The sequence below is a fragment of the Mustela erminea genome, chromosome 12 (genome assembly GCF_009829155.1).
Source record: "Mustela erminea isolate mMusErm1 chromosome 12, mMusErm1.Pri, whole genome shotgun sequence".
NCBI classification, from domain to species: domain Eukaryota; kingdom Metazoa; phylum Chordata; class Mammalia; order Carnivora; family Mustelidae; genus Mustela; species Mustela erminea.
The window spans coordinates 62,147,945-62,173,509 of NC_045625.1; the positions used below are offsets into that span (position 1 = coordinate 62,147,945).

The following is a 25,565-nucleotide window of genomic DNA, read 5'->3' on the forward strand; positions in this document are numbered from 1 at the left end:
ATTATTTGCTCCAGGGGTACAGGTGTGTGAATCGTCAGGCTTACACATTTCCCAGCACTCACCAGTATCATATACCCTCCCCAATGTACATAACCCAGCCACCCTATCCATAGCCCCCTATGGAGTGTTTTTAAATGATCGATAATTACTGTGGCGTGTTTCTGATCTTTTCTCTCAGCTTTATATGAACAGACTGAATTTTTGCGGTAATAGTGGATGCATCAAAACAAAAATTTTGAAATTTTAAAATGTTTAGACATCTGTGTTTATTCTACTAGAAATCATAGTCCATTCAGGTGGCACTGTGCTCTTGGTATATACTATACCCATATATTCAGAGTCAGTTATTTTTCTTTAGTGAGAGAAAGTAATGTAACACAAGAGGTATTAAAATAAATGTATTTGTAATCATTTATTTGATGTGAGCCAAATTAATTTCTCAAGTGAATAGAAATTTAGGAATAGAAAAATAATGGAATGTTGGAAATGGTAGTTCAAGTGGAATACTACTTTGATTTTCTAAGAGCTGACTGAGCTTGCATAAGTCACTTTACCTTTTTGGCTTTAGTTTCTTCATCTGTAATATGGGGATAATAAGAGTACCTCATGGTGTTACCCTAGGATTAAATGAGTTAATAAATGTAAAGTTAGCAGTGTCGGTTCCACAGTTAGTCTGATATAAATTACAGCCATTATAGTATTAGTAATAGTAGTTGAATAGAATGAATATTTTCCTCATTTCTGAAACTGGGCATTATATTAGTGCTTTTATGACTAGCTCCTGAGAAGTTGTAGGTTTTTGCTTCTTGATTTTATAATGGTAATTTAAAAATAATCTAATATGTCCACTGGCTTCCCATATATTTTCAAGACTATCAGTGACTTCTTTCATTGAAAACGATAGTTAACATAGTGCTTAACTCATTCGGGGGCGGGGGAGCTCTATTTAAGGAATCCCTTCTTGAGACCTTTCATAAAGTAGAATTATTTCACAATAATTATTGACAGGTTTACTTTTAATACTTTAGTTATATCTTACTTGTGTAGTGTGTTTATTACTCTTGTCGCCACAGAGTCATTACAGAGTCATTATAGTTATGACTCATAAAAAACAATCCATTCACATGTCATTATTTTTAAGTGGTAAAATATACTCCAAATTGGTATCACAAGAGTTTAGATCTGGAAGGCACCATAGAATTTATTTAGTCCAAGCATTCAGTTTTATAGATGTGGAAACAGGGATTTAGAATGAGATGAGAGAATGGTTGCACGGAAGTGCTAAGGAGTATAGTGTATTGGTTTGAATGAATTATAGGTGTTTTCAGAAGTATTGTGTGTATAAGAAAAAATTCTTGAGTTCTACAAAAGAGCAGGAAGATTACTTCTGTTCTTCATAAAGTTAATTTCTCAGTGCTTAGCATGATACCTGGTGGCTAATGCTCAGAATACTATATTCCCATATCATGTAATAGCATCCATACTTAGAAAACATCCTGTTGTTTATAAACATAATAATGTATTTCTGATATTCTTAGTTCAAGAAAGATAAAATTCTTGCATTTTAGTAGCAAAAAATAATATGATGGCCTCAGATAAAGTTTTGAGTCCCTTGCTTTTATTGTATTTAATGTATGTAAACATTTTATAAATAATAGGTTTGCAGACCACATTTGTGGAATTCATTTCTTTTTCTGTAATAGCCTAAAATCTGGGTTATCACTAAATAAATACCTTGGGCTTAACTTTGAGAAAAGCATTGGTTATAACTGTTTGGTACACAATTAAGATACATAGAGATACATGTTCAGAACAACATTCCATAGACTGTCTACATGAGTATGATTTTCCACAGTTGACTCAAATACCTTATTTGTAAATACCTGGTACATGGTGTTTTAGTAATAAAAAAAAATTACCTAGATATAATTTAAGTTTTATATATTTAGAATTCTTAATTTTAGAGTATTGTAAAGAGAACTTTACATCTGCTCCAATACTGCTAAGCTTTTATAAGTATTTTATGAACAAGAAATTAGGTACATTAGAGAACATGCGAAATTATCATAGAGCAGCCAATGACATTAGTACCCTAGACTATGGACACAACGTTTAATTTAAATCTCAGTCCAGTCATTTGTATTATGAGAGTGTTACACTAGGTTATTGATTGTACAAATATGTGAGTATCTGCCAAAGCTAGACATTCAGGTCTTTGAGATCAAACGGTAAGTCTCATGCCCCTAAGTGGTTTATAGTTGAATAGGGAAACAGAAACTTAAAAAGATGATGTTCTATAGTGGGCATATAAACAGGTACAAGGGAAACTTAAGAGGGAAACCTAAGTCTGGGGGGGATCATAAATGAGAGGAGGAAATGAGAAGGGCTAAAGAGATTAGGTAAAAGTTATCATAAAGAAGTTTATACTTGAACTTCTTGATTATTGAAGGAGTTGAAGATTGCTGCTGGATATTTTTTGGAGTGTTTGAGGGGAGCAATCTAGAATGCTCAACTACAATGAATACAAGGTATGAAACAGCATGCTGTTTCTGAGAACTACAGGAACTTCTGTGAGGCTACAGTGTGGTCTCCAGAGTAGTATTTGCACCACAGCCGGTATACAGGATGATTGATTGGGGTGAGGGAAGAAAATATTACAACTTCAGTATGCTCTGTTTGTTGTTTTTTTTAAAAATTCTTTTTAAATCTTTATTTTTGGTTTGCTTTTTATGGTATATATAGTAGCATTACATGTATAAAGTCTGAATTTATAAATATAATTGTATGTAAATATATAATAGCAATAAATAGCAATACGTTTTGTATGTATAATATTTGTGATAGAACTAGGACTAAGACTTAAACAACATATCTGTTCCCAAAGTTATATTTTAGAAGGGATCTCATTCATTTATTTGAAGCAACTGAGAAATAGCAACTAGCATTAGAAATATGGAGATCATCTAAGTGAAGAGAAATAAAAAATACTTAATAGGAAGTTAGGTGTAGAGCTGTAGAAACTGTCAAATATGAGTAAGAAGTTTTGATTCCTCCACATTTTAAATAATGTTGTATTTGAAAGCTTTTAATTTTAAAATATTGTTGAAAGGTTTAAGAATATTGCTATGAAGCCAGAAGGTGGCTTTTCATAGTTTTAAAAGATTGTAGAAGTCAAAGAGTTATCACCTGTGACCCCAACAGAGCTGAACTTAAATTTTTAATCTTAGCCATTTAAAATAATGTTTTGGGGGCGCCTGGGTGGCTCAGTGGGTTAAAGCCTCTGCCTTCAGCTCGGGTCATGATCCCAGGGCCCTGGGATTGAGCCCTGCATCGGGCTCTCTGCTCGGCAGGGAGCCTGCATTCTCCTCTCTCTCTGCCTGCTTCTCTGCCTGCTTGTGATCTCTCTGTCAAATAAATAAATAAAATCTTTAAAAATAAAATAATGTTTTGGCAAAACAAACAAGGAAAAGAAAGAAAAAGAGACAAACCAAGAAACAGAGTCTTAACTATATAGAATAAACTGGTGGTTACTAGAGGAGGGGAAGGTGAGGGGGGAATGGGTTAAATAGGTGATGAGGATTAAAAAGTATACTTATGATTAGTGCTAAGCAATGTAGAATTGTTGAATCATTATATTGTACACCTGATCCTAATAGAATACTGTATGTTAACTATATTGGAATTAAAATTTAAAAACTTGGTAAAAAATAATGTTCTGGTGAAAATCATCTGTGACTTTTCCTTGTTAAAATTATTTTTGATTTTAGAACTAATGCGCTGTTAAATGATACATATAATAGGCTTTATATTTTTAAAAAATATAACTGAAGGTTATTTAGTTTTATGATTACTTTTTGCAGAATATTTTTTTTCAGGATGAAAGTACAACAGCATCATCATTAAACCTCAAAAATGTGAAAACACTAGTGGCTTCCAACTACAAGTACCGAATTACAAGTAAATTTTATAGACCAACTTTAATCACTTCCTAAGTTAAATTTTGCATTTTCTTGACTTGCTTATTCTCAGTTAAGATCAAAATCCAGAAATTAATTGGGAATTTACACATGATGCTTCTTTCTCCCTAGTATTCTAACTTCCCTGACTACTGGATTCTGTAATTCTATCTTTTTTAATGTAAATCTTTAAAAATTGGGGACCTTTGGTAATAGAATTTAGATTTACCTCTTAGTTTGGAACTATAGAATGTTAAACCTTGATAATCCATATAGTTCTATTTATTACAGTTGCCATTCTAAAAATATAGTTGTGGTAGAGAAGAGTCAGAAAATGTTTAGGTGCACTGATGAAAGGATGAAGGATTTCAATTAATAAGACATTTATTGAGTGCCTCCTTTGTGTTAGGACTTATTTATAATAAAAGGTTAAATGTGTTAAAAAATTTAACCTTTTATAATAAAAGGTTAAATGTGTTAAAACTGTGATTCTCTAACTTTTGCAGTTGTCAGACATCTGGAGGTCAGATACTATTTGCAGAACATTGAGAAATATTGATAAATTCAATTTAATTGTATCATATGATTTTTGTTAGGGGGGGTCCAAAAAGCTTACAAAAAATTGTGGAAGGAAACTCTTAATTGAAGAGATTTATTTAGTACATTAGGTTTTATCCCCTTCTACAAATGGGGAGAACATAATCACTTTTGGATTTTTGATGGTACACATGAAATAACTGTTTCAAAGGTGTATAATTTGAAGACTACTGTGATGAGCTTTATTAGAGAGTGTTAGAGGAGTACGCCAGAGGGATAACTACTGGGAAAATAGGAAACTGTGATTGAAAAATACTAGATTTTATTCTAGGAGTCATAGTTTTGGAGGGTGGGTAGCATATTGATATGTGGATTGAGTTCGTTAAACAATTATTTACCTATTCTATGGTAGTAAGTGATAGGTAAAGACTTGTAGATATTAGTGATAAACATGACATCATCCCTTACTTCAAGGTAGTAGGTAAATTGAAATGAACAATTGAAGGTACGGAGGTAGTAGAATACAGAATATTCCAGAGGAATAGTTTATACCCAGTGGATGAAGTGTAGGATGATGAGGGCTTGTAGTGTCGGATAAGTCTAGAAGAGTAGGCTGGGGCTAATTAAGGAGGACCTAGAATGCTTGCTAAGGAATTTAGAATGTCAGCGGTGTAGATCCGTTACAGGTTTTAGCCAAGTGAGTGACATGATTTTACTAGTATTTTGAGGGTTGAAGGCTAAAATGGAGATGAAGAAAGGAAACTAGTTAAAAGGTTATTGGGTTAATCCATCATGAGATAATAAGTAATAGGAATGAAAAAATGGATGAGGATATAAAAGAGGTAAGTACAGGAGGTTAAAGCGGTCAAATGGCAAGCTATTGGATGTGGGGTGTGAAGGAGGATGATGTACAAAATGATGTACATCATGATGTACACCTTGTACATGATGTACAAAATGATGTACACCTTGAGCCCAGGTGATGGTGATGCTGAGAGAACATGAGGCATTCATTTGAAGATACGCAACTGAGAATTATTAGAAGGCTGCCGATAGAGTTCAGCAGTGTGATTAGAGTTAGGTTAGAGATGTTTAATTAGGAATTAATCTGTAGAAGGATGGTGCCTGAAGAAATGGGAATGAATGAGATTGCTGAGGACAGAGTCTAGTGAAAATACAAGAGGACCAAAGGCAGAACTTTGTGTGAGGATTGACTGTCTTCAAACTGGAAAGACTAAACATTAGAAGATGATTAAAATCCACATAATACATGATAAAAGCTGAAATAATTAAGGAGAGTCAGTTAATAAAACTGAAAAGAGTTCATTCTGGCATAAGTAAAAGATATTATATGGAATAGAGTAAATTTATAGGCTTTATTATTTTAGGAGATTTTGTTTCACTTGTTAATTTGAGAATGATTTAGATTTAATACAGTAAAAATGTCCTAATGGATTGAAATGTTTTGCCTTACAACCTGTTTCTCATTGTATTTATTTGTGCCTTTGTATTTATTTTTATTTCTAAGGAAAAAAACTAGAGCAGCAGGGGTATGTTCCAGAGTGATTGGGTCCCTTCCACAGTTGTGTTTTAACTTTCAAGTCATGTCTAGGCGATCTTCATAAAATTAGAGATGCTCATAATGAATAATGGCCTTTTTCATTTCCAAAGAACTTGCATAGTAGTATGAATCTTTAAAATACACATTAAAGTACTTGAGGTTCTTCTTTTTTTAATTGGGAAAGACTAATAAACCCCAGTGGTAGTATTATCTATCACCATGCCCTTTATTGTATCCTCTTCCACTTGGGATCTGTGAGTGTTCAGAATTAATTGTGCTTAAAAGTTAGTATATTTAAAAAAAAGTATATTAAAAAAAGTTAGTATATTAAGTATGTTCCCTTTGAAAAAAGACTTTGGAACACCAAAGTGGTTAGCGGTTATTGCTAAATAGCAAGATTCTGGGTATTTTTCATTTTCTTTTAACTTTTCTATATGTCCTAGATTATTACTTTCCAGTTAAAAAAGATTTTATTTAAAGGAAATTAGTATTTTTGACTTTGGTAAGAAATTGTATTAAAAATTTATATCACCAAAGTTGTTAAATAGTATATTCAGATAAATTGTCATAACCAAGTAGTGGAACTGTGGGTGTTAATTTTTCCTTCCACTCCTAATTTCTTTTGTTTACAATGACCATATATTACTGTTGTTATTTTTGTAATAACATTCAAAATATAAAATATATAGATTTTGTAGGTGTATTTTTAAGGTCTTGGAATAGTTAATGGTAAGAACTCATCCCAAAATTTTATATTTAAAGCTTGGTGTACAGCCATCTATCTGAAAATAACTTCACAAAAATAACTCTTCTGATAGCTCTTTTATATTTATATTTATATTTTAGTATGTCTGGAAATTCTCACTTTTTCATTTCTGTGTAGGCATCCTATTATAAGATAAAAACACAAGAATACAATTGAGATAAACCAGTTTATGGTAAATCCGCTTGATTATAAACCTCTTGCTACAAGTTTGTAAGTACTTTACTAATACTGCTCTTCTGTGAGTACTTTACTGATACTGATTTTATGTTTTTAAACTGCTTTTCAATTTCAATGGTAGATTTTAAACAAGTATACTAAGGAACACTAAAATTCTGCTAACTATATAGTTCCCAGTGAATTTGGACTGTTTCTCTTGTTTGTACTAAAAATAAGAACAGAGTCCACTTCATTTGCATTGAAGGATAGAAACAGACCATCTGAAAAGCTTACTACATAGAAATGTTATCCCATAGAAATTGTTACAGATTGTTTTCATGTTAGCCCATAAGCTTAATTTTTAATTTTTATTTTTTTTAAGATTTTATTTGCGTATTTATTTGAGAAAGAGAAAGAGGGAAAGCACAGGCAGGAGGAGTAGCAGAGGGAGAGAGAGAACCAGGTTCCTGGCTGAGCAGGGAGCCTGATGCGCGGGGGTCAATCTCAGGACCCTGGTATCATGACCTGAGCTGAAGGCAGTCACTTAACTGACTAAGACACCCAGGCACCCCTCAGCTTAATTTTTAAAAATCTGAATTACTATAATTGGAGGATAAAAATATTAGAATATAATCAGTAAACAAAATTGAAGATATATATTTGTCTTGAATACTTGTGCTTGAGGAAAAGCAGGTTTAAATTTGGTTCTTCTAACATAAATTCATTTCCTAACTTGCTCACTTCTCTGATGGTACCTTATCTGCAAGTCTTTCCTAAGCATCATATCTAAAATAATAATTCCTCTCCCTGGTTATTGTCTATCTCCCTTAACCTCCTTGTTTATCTTCATAGCATTTATTACAACCCAACATATATGATTTAATTACATAAATCTTTTTCAATTTTTTAAAATTTATATATAGTTTAGTTAACATTATAGGCTATTATTAGTTTCAGGAGTAATTACATTTATCTTGTTCTTCTCTCTTACTAGAATGTAAAATCTATGAAGGCAGGGACTTTTTCTGCTTGGCTTGTTGCCATTTGACTTGCGTTTTAGCAGTACTTGGGTTATAAGTTCTAAAGGTCGTTTTCAAAGGTTTTAGAGGCATATCTCTCAAAGGGTGTTTCCTAGATCCCCAACATTAGAATGGTATTAGAAAGCAGATTCCCTAGCTCCAGAATAGCATATTTAAATGTTAACTTATAATCTCAGAGTGGAGATAAGGAAATCTACCTTTTTAATAAGCTCCCTAAATGATTTTTATGCATGATAAAGATTGAGGACTGTTTCAGGATATAGTCACTGTGTCATGTTGGATTTCTCTTCAGAATTTAGAGTTTTCATTGAAATATTTAGCACTACTTTTACACTTGTCAACCTTTATTTGCATTGCAGTTTGGGTTATAGTTGAAATGAAGGGAAGGCAGGAGAGAAGTGAGAGGAGAGTCCTGTACTCATGTTTTCATGTGGAATACAGTTTCAGAAGTAATTGGTAATAATAAGTGAGTGTGTCAGGGATGGGGGGAGGAGATGATACTAGATGTATTATCCCTTTGAAAAAGAACAGACCTTGAAAGCATGAGCTTGTCACAGAATATTACACAAAGCAATTTCTCTTTTTAGATAATTTTTTTACATTGTTTTAAACCTTTAATTTCTAATATTAATCAAAGCAAAACGGTATTCGAATCCTTACATGCCTATTACTCATTCCCCTATAAAATTTATTCACGGCTGATTCTGCCCTATTCATACCTTCCATATACCTCCCTTCTGTAGTATTTTGAAGTCATCGACAACAGATTATTCTGTAAATGCTTCAGTTTTAATGTTCAGAGATGAGAACTGCTTCATTTAAAATGCAACTACATTACCATAAAAAGACAAAAAACTTCTGGGGCGCCTGGGTGGAGCAGTGGGTTAAGCATCTGCCTTCAGCTCAGGTCATGATCCCAATGTCCTGGGATGGAGCGCCATGTCAGGGGGGCCCCCCTCAGCAGGAAGCCTGCTTCTCCCTCTCCCACTCCCCTTGTTTGTGTTCCTTCTCCTGCTGTGTCTTTCTCTGTCAAATAAAAAAAAAAAATCTTTAAAAAAATTTAATAGCAAAAATCCAGTGTTCACATTTCTAGTTGTTTCAAAAATTATAATTTCTAAATTTTTATTATTGTTTGAACATGATCAAGGTAAGTCCACACCTTGATTGGTTCGTATGTATCTTTAATTTATAGATTTCTCTTTCTTCCTTCTCTTTCTCCTTATCCCTGCCTCTTCCCCTTCATTCTTGCATTGATTTTGTTGAAGAAACTAGGTTATTTGGGGTCTTCTAGTCTTGGATTTTGCTGATAGCATTCTGTTCTTTTGTCCTATTTCCTATAAGTTGGTAGTTTTGGAAGCTCCATCAAATTTAGAATAATGTTTTTTTGGAGGCAAGGGTCAAGACTACTTCCTGAGGTAATGATGAATTTATCAGTTTCTAGTTTTGTCTTTTAAATCAATTATGGATTATTAGATTTGGCATGATGGCATAATGTAATTTTGCTGAATTTGTTAAAGTAGTAATGAGTAATATAAGGTTTTGGGTTTTTTTCCTTTAGAGTTAAAATTCATCTATTAAAATTTATATGACAAGTAATCTTTTCTCAATTTCTTCCTGTAGTGGAGTTTGGAACATGGAAGTAATATCCAGGGCAAGCTACTTTATATATAATCTGAGAAAATTGATTTTAACTTAGAATCATATTAAAGTGTTAATTCTATAAGTACTTTTACTCCATTGGGCTAATATTGTGATGTTATGTTGATATAAAATAACATCAATATTTTTAAAAGTCTGAAGTTAAAGACACTGGGTTTTATTCTCATCTGTTTGCATCATTTAAACCTGTTTGTATGATCTTATATATCAGCTTTGGATATGAATACTATTCTTTGTGTTTCTCATTTGATCTTAGGGAGCAATGAAAAGAGATCCAATGTAAGCTAATCATAGTGTTGTTCTGCACTATATCAGATAAGGTATTATGTTAGTTGACCCCTCATAGCCTTTTGGTTGATATTTAAATTTTGTGTTTCTCTTTCTGTAATTTAGTATGAATTCCAAGCCTTTATAAAGTTTGAAGTTTTTAACTGGAATTCTACACAACCCCCTCCCTCCATACAGTATGCAAAAGTGTGTGTGTTTGTGTATTTTAGTTTTTCTAGGGAGGTGTCTATTTTAGTTTTTCTGAAGCCTGATACAGAATTAATTGCTTTTTCCCCAGTACTTTGTGATTCTTAGTTTTGTATCTGTTTATAGCATGTAAGAAAATTGTTAGGGATATATCTTATTCTATCTTATTTTGCTTTCCAAGATGGCAGAGAATGTTTTATCCATCATTGCATCTTCAGGGTTTAGGGTGTACCTAATAGTTGTTTGGTAATTCCTGAATTAATGAAATAGATGAGCATATAAAATAAGATTAAAGAAATGTTCCATTATATCAAGTCACATTCCTCCTTGTTTTTAAAGATACAACACAGCTGTCATCTCAAGAAAACTTCTTTGCCCATCTCTTTCTTCTTCTTCTTTTCATCATGGGGTAGGTGTACTCCTCTGTTCTTACAGGATACACCTTTTGGAGTCATATGGTTTGTATTAAAGTTTTTGAATACCATGATATTGAAGTTTTCTGTTTCCATATATATTTGAGTCATTAAATTTTAAGACTGTCATGCATTTTTGTATATCTAGAAGTTGGCTGTTCATGTGCGGAGAAGCTCAGTAGGTAATGGTTAAGTTTAATGCAGATAACCATATCTTCCCTTAAAGGATGGATACTGTATTTAAAAGCATAGTTGAAAGTAGTGTGTGGTTATTATAATAAGACAGTTAATTATATCCAGCATATATTTTCCTTGCTTATTATTTGATAGGCACGGTAGAGGGACTCAAAGGTGAATATGGAAAGATAGGAGTTGATAAACTAAGTTGATATAAAGATCATTAAGGCAACAAGAGAAGAATATTGAAAAGTGCAAAGGCAAAAAAAAAGCCACTGTATATAGCTAGGGAATGCTTTGGCTAGAGTGTAGTTATGTATAGAAAAGTAGTGACAAGTGTTAGGGACAGATAATGGAGCCAGATCACATAGGGCCTAATATGCTACACTAATAAAGAGTTTGATATTCCAGATTCATGAGTTATTAAAAGCTTGTAAGCTAGAGAGTTAGAAAAGAAAATTAATGTCAGTTTGATCTTTTTCTATACCTTAATTTTTGGCTTCTTTTAGTTTTAATTTTGCATTTGACTTTATTCCTCTTAAGTTGCAGGTTTGGTGGAGGATTATATAGAAATATAACTGGAAAAAGTTTACATTAAGCGGAAATCCTAGAGTAATGCTAGAAAGAAGAGAAAGACAGCACTTTCTTTTTGCCAAATAATTTAGATAAGATACTGTATTTAAATATCTAAATAATATTAGGTTGCACATGGGTGGTTTCTTTAATTTAAAAATTTCAGTCTTCTCCCAGTTCACAGAGGCAAAAAATTTACATACAATACAGAATTCTACCTATTTATTTATTTAAAAAATTCTATTTATTTATTTGACAGAGAGAGATCACAAGTAGGCAGAGAGGCAGACAGAGAAGGAGGGGAGAAGCAGGCTCCCTGCTGAGCAGAGAGCCTGATATGAGGCTGGGTCCCAGGCCCCTGAGATCATGACCTGAGCCGAAAGCAAAGGCTTAACCCACTGGAATACCCAGGCACCCCAGAATTTTCTACCAATTTAAGTTACTCTATCTGGCAAGATATTTTCAACAGTTTTATTTGCCAGTAAACAAGGAAAAAAATACATGGCAAATATAATTAATAGGCTGCAAACACATATTGACATAACTGGCTATGGTTAATTGGACAGTTTAGTTTTTATACCAAATCTGTATGTATAATGTAGTTATAAGAACATAATCTCAAACAAATAACATGTTGAATAAAAGGTTTTGAGAAACAATTAAATGGTGATCCACAGAGTACTGAGCAAGTGTGAGAAACCATTTATATCCTCCAGTTTATCTGAATCCCTGATTATGGTGCCATTGCCAGTACTTAGTAATTTCTTCTAATCACTAATTCTGGTTAGGGAATCTGTTTGGTAGTGAGATTTAAGTCAAAGGTTATTAGTTATATTTAAGTCTTATTTTAAGGCAGGTATCATGGCTGGTGCCTGGGTGGCTCAGTTTGTGAAGCGTCTGCCTTCTATTCAGGTCCTGATCCCAGGGTCCTGGAATGGAGCCCCACATCAGGCTCCCTGCTCAGCAAGGAGCCTCCTTCTCCCTTTCCCTCTGCCTGCTACTCCCCCTGCTTGTGTGCTCTCTGTCTCTCTCTCCCTCTCTATCTTAAAAAAAAAAGTATCATGGCAAGAGTGTATAGACTAGAATAACTGAGATCTATTTTAATTTTTTAATAGCAGTTTAAATTTTTTCTAATAGTTAAAATTTATTAACTTTTTTCCATATGCTATAAATACTCTGCCAAGCATGCTCTTTGAAGAAGATTAAGATAAAATAGAAATTGTCAAAAAATTGAAATAAGAAATCTTCCATCCAATCAGACAGAGATACTCACTTGGTAGCCTTCTTATCTATATCATATATATTATTTACTCACACATAAAATTGCAATACAAAATTTAGATTTGCCATATCTACAGTTTTATATCCCTCTTATCACCTATTAGATTTGATTTTACTTTTTAATCAAATGTAACATGTGACTGTTACATATGAAACTGTATACTAACAGGATAACAACAGTAAGATTTTGTAACGTGGTTTTAGTTTTGGTTTGGTTTGGTTTTTGACTCCGTAGTTTTTTCTTTTAAAACATTTATTTTTTGCCATATAGATTTGCTGTCTTTTGCTTTGTTTGGTTACCAACGGAAAATGACACCACCTTCACTAAAAATGAGCCTGACTCATTAACAAGTAGGTTGAAGCCGTCAGTCATGCCATGATGAGTTTGTGAGATTTATAGTAAGAATATATCTTAAAAATATATTTTAGTGCTTCTAATCACAGAGGTTAGCTTGCTTTCTCATATCCTCATCACTCTACCATATTTTGTAGTTATCCTTTTCAACAGTACTTGTGATTAATTTGCCAGTCTAGAGCAAGTAGTAGGAATAGAACCTGTCTTGACTGCCTTTAATACACAAAAGCCCAGTAGAACTTCTGAAATTACACTTTATCACAATTTTAGTATTAGTTAACATATACTAAATGTAAACTCTCTCATAAAGGGCTTTATCAATATTAAAGTATCTAATCCATACAACTCTTGAGGTAACTGGTGATTTATATAATATATTTTACAAATGAGAAAAGGAGACACAAAAAAATAATTTGCCCAAACTAGTTAGTGGCAGCACCTGGATTGGAATCCAGCCTCTTTGGCTTCAGAACCCAGGTACTTAATCACTGTGCTGTGTTGCTGACGAACAAGAGCTATAGGGATTTAGAGAAAGGAACCCTTATACCTGAGAGAAAGGCTGGAGAGAAAGGAATTATAAAGAATTTCAAGGAGGAAGGAACATTTAGAAACCTGTGGTAGTAGGATTGATAGTAATTGCAATAAAATTATTCAAAATAATTATATGTGTGAAATATGTGAAAATCTGAAGGAAATAGTTGAAGTATAACTAAACAGTTATACTGTGTATATATATATATAGTATAGCTAAACAGTGATTAGTATATGTTTTAATAGCTTATTAACAAAAGTACATCTGGTGGCAAAAATTTTATTGTGTGTAGGTAATACATATACTTGCTCCTCTACTATTAAGAAACTACTACTGTTACTAGCTTCATTTCTTCGATTTCATGTCCTAGCCATCTCAGATTTTAACATGTGCAAAACTGAATTTGTGGTTTGTTTTGTTTTGCTTTTCTAAGTCTACTCCTACCTTCTGAATAAATTACTCCACTGTCTATCAAGTTGCTTTGGCCAGAAAAACTCCCTTTTTTTCATTGATTCTTCTTTTTCATTTACTTCTCATATTAAGCATATCAGCCAGTTGTGAGCCGCCTTTTGTGAATAACTCTTTGCTCCCTCTCTCCTCTGTTTCTCACCACTTTACAAGTCCTTGTCATCTCTTGCCTGGAATACTGTTGCTGTAGTTTCCTGATGTTTGTTTTCTTTATTCTGCTTTTTCCTCCTAGGTACCATTTTCTACTTAGTAGCCAGAGTGAACTTTTAAAAACGTACATACATTAAAAGAAGTTACTATCCTCCTAAAGTGCTTCATGGGCATTTAAGCTATAGTAAGGAGTTTGGCTTACCATTTTATGTGCCAGTAAAGCCATTTCTCACCTTAGAGCCTTGATACTTGTTTGTTCTTTTATCTAGAATACTCTGTCTCCAAGATTTTTTTTTTTTTTTTTGGTTTTTGGGTTTGTTTCTGTCATGGCTGGCTCCTCCTGTCAGTTCCCCAGAGAAATTGTTCTTGAGTGTCTGTCCCAGAGTTTTATAGTATGTAACTTGTAGTTAGAACTGATGTTTGTATGTATGTATTTGTTTTCTTACTTTTCGTATCTTACTCATTTTGTGTATTTTCAGTGAGGATAGGAATCTTGCCTGTGTTAATCTTGTTAAAATTATTGCCAGCTCATAGCCCACTACCTACACGTAATTAATATTGAATGAAGGAATAAATGAATGAGTGAACAAATGAATGGAGCTGTCTGGAATTTGTTTTGATCAAGGAGTAAGGTTGAAATCAACCTTTATTTTTGCTCATATTCAGCCAGTTTCAGCATTATTTTTTTCCATTGTTTTGTTATGCCATCTTTATAATACATTAAATTCTTCGTGTGCTTGGATTTTTTTTTGAAGTTTTTATTTAAATTCTGGTTAATTAACATACAGTGTAATATTAGTTTCAGGTGTACAATATAGAGATTCAGCATTTCCATACATCACCTGGTACTCATTACAAGTGTACTCCTTAATCCCTATCACCTATTTAATCTGTCCCCCATCCATCCCCATTTTGGTACCATCAGTTCTCTATAGTGAAGAGTCTGTTTGTTGGTTTGCCTCTTTCTTTTTTTCCTCTTTGCTCACTTGTATTGTTTCTTAAATTCCACATATGAGTGAAATCATATGGTATTTGTCTTTTTTTGACTTAGTTCACTTAGCATAATACTCTATAGCTCCATACATATTTTTTGCAAATGGCAAGATTTCATTCTTTTTTATGTCTGAGTAATATTCCCTTGTGTATATACCCCACATCTTTCTTTTAAGATTTTATTTATTTATTTGCCAGAGAGAGAAAGTACAAGCAGAGGGAACAGCAGGCAGAGGGAGAAGCAGACTCCCCGCTGAGCAAGGAGCTCGATGTGGGACTCAGTCCCAGGACCCTGGGGTCATGACCCGAGCTGAAGGCAGATGCTTAACCAACTGAGTCACCCAGGCATCTCACCCCACGTCTTTATCCATTCATCAATCAATGGATACTTGGACTATTTCCATAATTTGGCTATTGTAGATGATGCTGGGTGCACGTATCCCTTCGAATTAGTATATTTGTATTCTTTGGGTAAATGCATAATAGTATAATTGCTGGGTTGTAGGGTAGTTCTATTTTTAACTTTTTGAGGATCATCCATACTGTTTTCCAGAGTAGGTGCACCAGTTTGCATTTCTACCAGCAGTGTAAGAGGGTTCCCCTTTCTCTGCATCCTTGCCAACACCCATTGTTTCTTGTGTTGTTGATTTTCCCCATTCTGATAGGTGTGAAGTGATGTTTCATTGTAGTTTATGATTTGTATTTCCCTGATGATCAGTGAGCTTATAAAATTCAACACCCATAAACTCAACACCAGTTAAAAATAGGCAAATGACATGAATAAACATTTTTTCCAAAGAGAGCTGTTTGCTGACTCTCAGGACTTCTAGTCAACATAGTACTGGAAGTCCTAGCCACAGCAAACAGACAACAAAAAGAAATTAAAGGAATTCAGATCAGCAAGGAATAAGTCAAACTTTTACTATTTGCAGTTAAGTGTGGGTTTCTATATGTAGAAAATCCAAAAGACTCACTGATAAACTACTAGAACTGATAGACCAATTCAGTGAAGTCACAGGACACAAAATCAACATACAGAAATCTGTTTTATTTCTATAGGCCAATAATGAAGCAGCAGGAAGAGAAATTAAGGAATCAGTTCCATTTACAACTGCACCAAAAACCATAAGACACCTAGGAATAAACCTAACCAAAGAGGTAAAAGACCTGTACTCTGAAAACTATAAACCAGTGGTGAGAGAAAGTGGAGGAGATGACACAAAGAAATGAAGAGACATTCCATGCTCATGGAATGGAAGAACAAATATTGTTAAAATGTCTGTACTACCCAAAACTATCTATAGGCTCAATGCAACCCCGATGAAAATAACACTGGCATTTTTTACAGAACTGGAACAAGGAACCCTAAGATTTGTGTGGAATGAGAAGACCTCGAATAGCCAAAGCAACCTTGAAAAAGAAAAGGAATGCTGGAAGGAAAACTAGACTGCTTTCTTATACCATATACAAAACTAAATCTAAATTCAAAAGACTTAAGTGTAAGACCTGAAACCATAAAAACCCTAGAAGAGAACATAGGCAGTAACTTCTTTGACATCAGCTGTAGCAAGTTTTTCCTTGATATGTCTCTTTAAACAAAGGAAACAAAAGCAAAAATACACCTTTGGGACTGTATCAAAATAAAAATCTGTAGACAAAGGAAACTTCCATCAATAAAACTAAAAGGAAACCTACAGAATGGGAGAAATACTTGGAAATGACATACCTGATAAAAGGTTTGTATTAGAAATATATTAAAAGTTTATGAAAACAACTCCAAAAAAATAAATAATCCAGTTAAAAACTGGGGAAGACATGAGCAGACATTTCTCCAAAGAAGGTATCCAGGTGGCCAACAGGTACATGAAAAGATGCTCAACATTACTGATTATCAGGGAAATGTGAATCAGAACTACAATGAGATATCATCTCACAACTGTCAGAATGGCTAAAATCAACATAAGGATGTGGAAAAGGGAATACTTGCACACTCTTGGTGGGAATGCAGCCTGGTGCAGGCACTGTGGAAAACAAGATGGAGTTTCCTCAAAAAGTTAAAAATAAAATGACTGTGATCTAGTAATTGCACTACTGGATATTATCCAAAGAATACCCAAAGAATACCCAAGAACAGTAATTCAAAGGGATACCTGCATCCTGATGTTTATATCAGCATTATCTACAATAGCTAAATTATGGAAGAAGCCCAAGTATCCATCAGCCAAAGAAATAGTAGCATAGCTCTACAATGGAGTATTGTTCAGCCATAAAAATGAATGAAATCTTGTCATTTGCAATCATGTGGATGAAGCTAGAGAGTACAATGGTAAGTGAAATAAGTCAGAAGAAGACACATACTGTGTGATTTCATTCATATGTGGAATTTAAGAAACAAAACAAGCAAAAGGAGAAAAAAAGGAGACAAACCAAGAAACAGATCTTAACTATAGAGAAGAAACTGATGGTTATCATGAGGAAGGTGGGTGGGGGAATGGATGAAATATGGGATGGGGATTACAGAGTACACTTATGAAAATGAGCCCTGAGTAATATATGGAATTGTTGAATCACTATTTTGTACACCTGAAACTAATATACTAATGTATGTTAACTGTAGTGGAATTCAAATAAAAAACTTAAACATGATTTGAAGTTTAAAATAGGAGATCATTTGGAAAGAGTGATTTTAGTTGTGTAAGTGCAGGCAAATGCCAGATTGGGGTGTGAATGAAACATGAAATGGACCAGGAATTTAGATGTCACTCTTTATAAGGGGAAAGGTTTTTTTTTTTTTTTTAATAATTTATTTAAAGATTTTATTTATTTTACAGAGAGAGCATGTGCAAGCAAGGTGAGGGGCAGTGGGAGAGAGAGAATCTCGTTCTCAGGGCTTTATCTCATACCCTGAGATCATGACCTGAGCTAAAACCGAAAGTCTGATGCTTAACTGGCTAAGCCATCTATGGCTATGGTTTGTTTTTAAGATAAACTTTTACATTGCATATTTGTATGCTAAAGACAATTAGCATGTATAGGTTGAAATTGCAGAAGATAATAAATGAAATGCAAATTTAGAAAACCAGTGGAGGGATTAGCTTTGGTAAGAGAATGAGAAGCACATTTTTTCAGTGCAGTTTAAAGTAGTATTTAGATAATTTTGTTCTATGAGAAACAGGAAATGGGAGCTCTTCCATAAAACTACCAGTTTTTAGGCTGTCTGGGTGGCTCAGTTGTTTGTGTCTGACTCTTAATATCAGCCGAGGTCTTGATCTCAGGGTTGTGAGTTCAAGCCCTGTGTTGGGCTCCATGCTGAGTGTGGAGCCTAATTAAAGAAAAAAAAATACAAACACAAGTGGTGGGGAATGTCAGCTACTAATTTATGATGGAGAGAAGCATTTGAATAATCTTTATGTTTTGAAAATTGCTGTTACGGAGTACCATTGAGGGAATTGACATCCTTTAAAAAGTTCTCTTTTGTGGGGTTGAATTCAGTTTAGGTTACACAGGCAACAGTACAAGGTGGTGATTTTTCCTGCAGTACTAGTAGTGGAACTATTAAGAATAGGAGTTTTTGGCTGAGATACAAGAAAGAAGTGGAATGCCTGAGACAGATAATTGGTCAAGAGAGAAGAGCTTTGTCATGTATGATGTGTCCCAACTACTTGTCTATGTGAATAGCTAAAAGAGACTTAAATTTTATTAGAGCAAATGAAGCAATCAAATAAGGGATTGGAGGTCTGGATGATGCAATGAGTTAAAAATGTGGGGGGTGGGAGTGCTGCTTGGGTGGAGTAGTTGGTTAAGTATGGGACTCTTGGTTTTGGTGAGGTTGTGATTTCTTGGTTGTGAGACCTCATGTGGGCTCTGCTCTTGGTGCAGAGTCTGCTTGAGGCTTCCTCTGCCCCCTCACCCAATGCTTATTCTCTTTCTCTAAAGTGAGTAAATAAATCTTTCTTTAAAAATGCGGGGGAATAAGTAACAACTGGGAGAATAGAATGTAAAGAACATCAAGTGAGAAATTTCATAGTCTAATAAATGCAAAAATACTTTTTATAGGTATGAAGGCTTCTTTTTTCTGAAAGTTCTTTTGTGTATTCTGAAAGTATTTTGTGCTCAGCTGAATCTGAGCAATGGTTTCCACACTTTTGTGATCTGTTTTCCCATGATCAGAACTTATTTTGAATATATGCCCTCAATGTATCTATATTTATCAATCATTCTGTACTATTATGTTTTATTAAAACATTTGTTAAAATGTTGCAATCTAGATACTTAAACATGAGAGACTACACATATTTTAAAGTTAAGTTTTAACATTAATGTTATAAAACATTAGTGTGGGCAAGGACATTGTGATACTTCACTAGTTTTGAAAATTTTGGTTATAGAGCTTTATGTTAAATTTATTTTGGTACTTGGGTTTAATGACTATTATAGTTCAGAGCTCATAAAAATGGATAAATCCAGATGGAAGGGCACTATAAGCTGGGCTGACCATCATGGTGCTTATCAAACAGACCAAAAAGATTTTCTTTTTAAGATTTACTTATTTATTTGAGAGAGAGAGCATGAGTGAGAGTGTATGAACAGGGAGGAGGATCATCAGCAGACTCTCCACTGAGTAGGGAGCCGGACGTGGGGCTCGACCCCAGGACCCTGAGATCATGATCTGAGGCAGATGCTTAACTGACTGAGCCACCTAGGCACCACTCAAACAGGCAAAAGTTTTTGTTGAAATTCACTGGTAGAGTTGTGTTCCCTAATTTCAATTAGTTGCTCTTGAAGACTGATATCAAGGTTTATTTTACTGGATAATTTTCATTTTTCCCTCTAAATCTGTCGCCGTCTTTGTGCAGTGTGCTCTGTGCCCTATGAGGTTGATTACTAAGTACAGCATTAGCTGGTCTGCCTTGTTGGTCTGGCTTGTGATTGGATTCAGTCAGTGGGAGGCACTGACAGGAGGACAGAGAGGGTTGGGATATTCTAACAACTTTCTCTTTCCCTGGGCTACAGATTGTCAGTAACTGTGCTCCATAATTCTGTGGCCCTCTGCTATAATTATAGCTTTCTTTATTCCAGTAATTAACTTTTCTCTTTCCTCTTTTGGGCATAGGGTGATGATAGTTCACTAGCTAGAGATACTAGTGAGATAGTTCACTTGCTAGAGTACTTCACGTCCTTTTCTAGTTTTCCTCCGTCTCTTCATTAAACACCTCCTTTTTAGTTTATCTTCCCAGGATCCTGAGGGCTGTAGTTATATTTAAAATTTTTTTTAAGTAAATAGGTTAAAAAAAATGACTGAAACTCTTTATTTAGAATATTTTTAAGCAGGTTGGGTAATTGTTTCCAAGTTTCAATTGTACAGATATAATTTTTATAGGTAAGCATTTATATTGTTTTGATAACAAAAACAAAATCATATAATAATAGTTTTAGTGGGGGAGGGTGGTGTTAGTACATATATTAACCATAAGTAAAGCTTAATGTCAGTTGACTTTTTTACTACTTACTTTAAGAATTTGAAACAGAATTAAGCCTCTGAATTCTGAAATTTGGAATGTATTAACACAGAAAAGACCTTTCACGCTTTTAAAAAAAATAACAAACTCAAGGAGTCAACTATAATAATTGCTTAGCTTTTGCTTATAGTTAGCAATCTGTTATTTTCAAACTATTGTCAGACTGATTTTATAAAATAATTTTCAGAGTAGGCACAGGAAAAGCTTGAATTTTAGAAAGGGAGAGTTATTTTAGTGTATTATTTTAATTGTTGATTGATTGTCTGACAATTCTTATTTGGAGGTAAGACTTATTTTGGTTATTGCATTTTATTTTCTGATAAATGAAGCCCAAATAGTTAGTAACAAATGCTTAATAGGAATTTTTCAACTTAAATTTTATGTATGTAAATTTAAAATGAAAAAATAAACAGCTTGGTGTGTATCCTTACAAATATCACACTCGTGCATGCACATGCATGTGTTTGATGCTCTAAAGCTACATCTATTAACAAAACAAAATCCTTGTCTTCCTGGAGCTTTCATTCTGGTGAGATGGAAAGTTACCAAATAAACAGATAGTTATACAATATAATTTAATGATAAACAGGAAGAAAAAGAAATGGATAAAGGAACAAAGAGTGACAGGGCACCCTTTACTAGTTATGATGGTCAGGGAAGTCCTCTCAGGTATGCTGACACTTGAAAAGATTTGGATCAAGTGATAATACCTAGCTATGCAGATTTTGGGGGGAAGAGTTTCTTATATGAGGATAAGGATGATCAAGAGCAAAGCTGATACTGCTGTGAGTTAGAGTAATTCAGAGACTTTTGTGGCCAGAACACAAAGAGCTATGATGAGCAGAGTGCTAGAAAATGAGGTCTAGAGAGGTATGTGGGTCATATTACACTAGATCTTTTAGGCCTTCAAAATTTTTTATTTTAAGTGTAACTGAAAGGCTTTGGACAAGACATAACAGAGGAATGACATGATCCAATTACCTTTTAAAAGAATGACCTCGGTTGTTGCAAGGAGATAAGAATAGAAGCCAGGGAGATGAACCATGAGAGACTGTGGACTCTGAGAAACAAACCTGAGGGTTTTGGAGGGGTGGGGTGAGTCTGGTGGTGGGTATTAAGGAAGGCACGTATTGCATGGAACACTGTGATGCATAAACAATGAATCTTGGAACACTGAAAAAATAAAATAAAGTTAGAAAAAAAAAAAAAAAAAGAAAAAGAAACAGAAGCCAGGTTGCTCCAGTCATGAAGAGGTTGCAAATAGTCTAGGTGTGAGTTTGAACTTGTACACAAACAAACATACTACTTGGTGCCATGTATATGTTTACACATACATATACTTATATGTAATTACTTTTGGGTTAGAAGTTATATTCAGAAACTTTTACATTCAGGAGTGTAATATGGACATCTTTTATAGTGAGTACATACAGAGTTCCTAATTCCTTTTAATGGATGGATGTTACTCCATGTTGTGGTATACATTGTTTAATCTGTGTATAAAAGGACATTTATGTTTACACAATAACAATGTGTGTGTGTGTGTGTGTGTGTGTGTGTGTGTGTGTGTGTTGTGTGTGTGAAAGAAAGAGAGAGAGATTGCTCACAGTTGTGGAGATATGTCTGTAGGGTAAATTCCCAGGACCATGATGGGTCAAAGGATTTGAGTACATTACATCTTAATGATTATTACCAAATTGACTTCCAAAAATGTTGCAATTTTACATATCCAGTAATGTTCTGTGAACATTTTTCTTTTCTAGATTCTCCCCAACACTGAGTAATCTTTACACTTTTTAATTTTTACACCTTTATATGAAAGAGACTGCATAATTTTCCTTCTTCTTGTATTTTAATTATGAATAATAAATATCAAAGTATATACATTTTTTTCTGATGAGTAATAAAGGATATTAATTTCTCTTTAGTCTTTGTTCCGAGAAAATACTGCTTAAAAATAGTTTATGTAATTTCATCTTCTCTACTTGTAAGAGTGAAATTAAAGAATAAAGTTTAGTTTCTGGCTTGTTTATGTAATAATTTAGCCATGTGACTTCCTCTTTCCTTCAACTTTTATCCCCAATGCTCTGCATATACTGTGGCCTTTGAGGTGTCATCATGTTTCAATGCAGTATTGTTCATTAATGTTCTCTTCCATCAGTATTAATGAGGAAGTAATTAAAATTACAGAACTAGTTAGTTCACCAGTAAAATGAACCCAAGTATACCCATTCAGTATCTGTTATTGCCGATCATCTTCATATCTTTTGGCCCATATTGCTTCTGGCTGGCATTCCTTTTGGCCCAATTAGCCATCAGACAGATCTATGCTATTGTGCATAAAATAATCACAGCCTGAAACAGTATGGCGAGATTAGCCCAAATTCTTCAGGATTGCTTGAACACTTAAAGTTCATGCCCTACTTGAAGCTGAATCAGTTACAACATTATTTCCTTACAACAAAGAAGACATAAAATAGTGCGTAGTTCAGTAGAACCTTGCTCCAGGTGGCCTGAGACCAAGATTGTTATAAAAGTTCTTCTTACAGGGTGCCTGGGTGGCTCAGTGGGTTAAGCCGCCGCCTTCGGCTCAGGTCATGGTCTCAGGGTCCTGGGATCGAGTCCCGCATCAGGCTCTCTGCTCAGCAGGGGGCCTGCTTCCCTCTCTCTGCCGGCCTCTCTGCCTACTTGTGATCTCTGTCTGTCAAATAAATAAATAAAATCTTTAAAAAAAAAAAAAAGTTCTTCTTACAGTAATAAACTGTTGTGAACAAAGTCCAGGATTTGATTGTATTTGATTGTATTTCATGCCATAAAGGTTTGTTTCATTGAACCTTGGCTGCTTTGTATTAAAGCCTTTAGGAAAGTAGGAAAATTTGATTATAGGATCAACTTTTAATTTACGTAGAATTCATCCAGCATATTGAATGCTTGCTTGGGGTATTGACTTGATTTTGCCATTGTAGAAATAACAGCATGTTCAAAACCTTCAGAGACTCTGACATATCTCACAGAGGTAGAAGAGGAGATATTTTCCCTGATGCTTTTTATAATTAGCCATTTTTATAGATAAAAGTTCAGAAGTCATGTTTTAATTTTGACTTAAAAACTTGATAAGATAAATGTTTCTTTTTCCAGTGTGAATGGTTTTAATCAATTATTTCAAATTCATTAAGGAGATTTATAGATAATTACAATGCTGAGAACCTTTTTTAATTAGTATTTTCAAGTATTAGAGTAGTATATTCGTGCATTAATAGAATATTACAGGTTAGGGAGACATTTGTGTGACACAAAATGGAATTTTGATTCCTAGATTCTTTTTATAGGTTAGTCAGGTTTCCAAATTTGTACTTATATATCATAGTATTTAATACATTGTAATGTTTCATTTGTTTATAATTTCTTCAAAGCATTTATGTACCATGAATTTTCTCTCCCAAAATGTTCTTATAGTATTGTGCATTTTCCTATACCAATGACAGGTAATATGAAAAAGATAAGCTGCATTTAATTTTGCAAACAGTAAACTTTTTTGCCCATTAAAGCGATAGTGTTTTAATCTTTAATTTTAATGTGAAAGATTCATTTATTTCTTTTTTCTTTAATTTATTTATTTGAGAGAAAAAAAGAGGGAGCACGAGCAGGGGGAGGGACAAAGGTAGAGGTAGAGGGAAGAGCAGACTCCCTGCTGAGCAGGGAGCCTGACCCTGGGACTTGATCCCGGGACCCCAATAGCATGACTTGAGCTGAAGTCAGATGCCCAACCAACTGAGCCACCCAGGCACCCCAAGATTTACGTATTTCTTAAATATAGTGAAGGGTCTGTCATTCAGACTAATTTTATAGAGGGTAAGGAAAATTAGAAATTAATGAAGGGCAGATTAAAATTTGGAGCATAGCTAAGTAAGGTTTAACTATATACTTTCTATATAGTTAGCAAAAGAGATTATTCTTAAGATGCTGGTTTAAGAGCGCTTCTTGCTTACCTAGAAGATTTGACCTTATGAATTGACTTATTCTTCTCCAAGGCACTTGAGAGAAAAGACAACGATAGCAGTTACATCTAGAGGCTATTATGGATTGGAGGATGAGAAGGGAACTGCATGTACCTCAACAAGGCGTCGGTCAACACCACGAAGTTTGGCAGGCTTGACAAGTGGAGTTTTTGAATCTATAATGGTTCAAGTTTTGAGACAGGAAGAACAGCTGAGAGCAAAAGAAGAAAAAAGGTAAATGTTACAAAAAAAAAAAAAGTCATTTTCAAATTTCTAGGAAGTACTTTTCAAAGAGTAGCTATGTAACTTTTGTGTGCCCATATCAAATTTTGGGCCCATTTTAGTATTATTGCAAAATGCATTGTCATTGAAGTATGAAATCATAATGAAATACCACAGTGAAATTTGTTTAAAAATAGTTTTAAATTTCAAACCAAATTACTTTGAAGCTAAACACAAATTTTTATGAAAGATTTCAGAATGCTTCTAGATTTCTAGAAGTATATCAAATGAATTAGAAATGAAAATAGAAGTATTATCAAATTTTAAATTAGAAGAGTTTTATATAGATTTGTATGGCATTAGAGTAGATTCACAGACCTTTAAAATTAGGAGAAACTCTAAAGATTATGTAGTTAAAAATGACACATAGGTTCACCTCTGCTAGTTTATCCATTGGTATTAATTTTCTGGATAACTCAGCCTACCTTGGGCTCATCAGCAAAGAATGTTGTGCTTAGTATTGCCTTTTAGGGTCTGGGAGCATAGATTAATGACATTTATATAACATTTTCTTTTTAACAAAAGAGACTAGGGCCCAAAGAGGTGATTACTTAAAAAAGACTGGTGATTTTCATAATAAATAAAATCTCAAACTCAAACTATATTAGGAGTGATTGCTGTTGTAATAGGGAACTGCTAATGCTACTCAAAGGTAATTTATAATGTCATTGTTAC

At 33.9% G+C, this 25,565-nt stretch overlaps 1 protein-coding gene across 1 annotated transcript in view; it reads left to right on the forward strand.

The window, feature by feature from the left end:
• KIAA2026 (KIAA2026 ortholog) overlaps positions 1-25,565 on the forward strand; it is a 149,752-nt gene that overhangs the window by 2,711 nt on the left and 121,476 nt on the right. Inside the window, exon 2 of the mRNA XM_032308887.1 lies at positions 24,642-24,842. Within this exon, the coding sequence (XP_032164778.1) occupies positions 24,642-24,842 (201 nt within the window). The remainder of the gene's footprint in view (positions 1-24,641; positions 24,843-25,565) is intronic.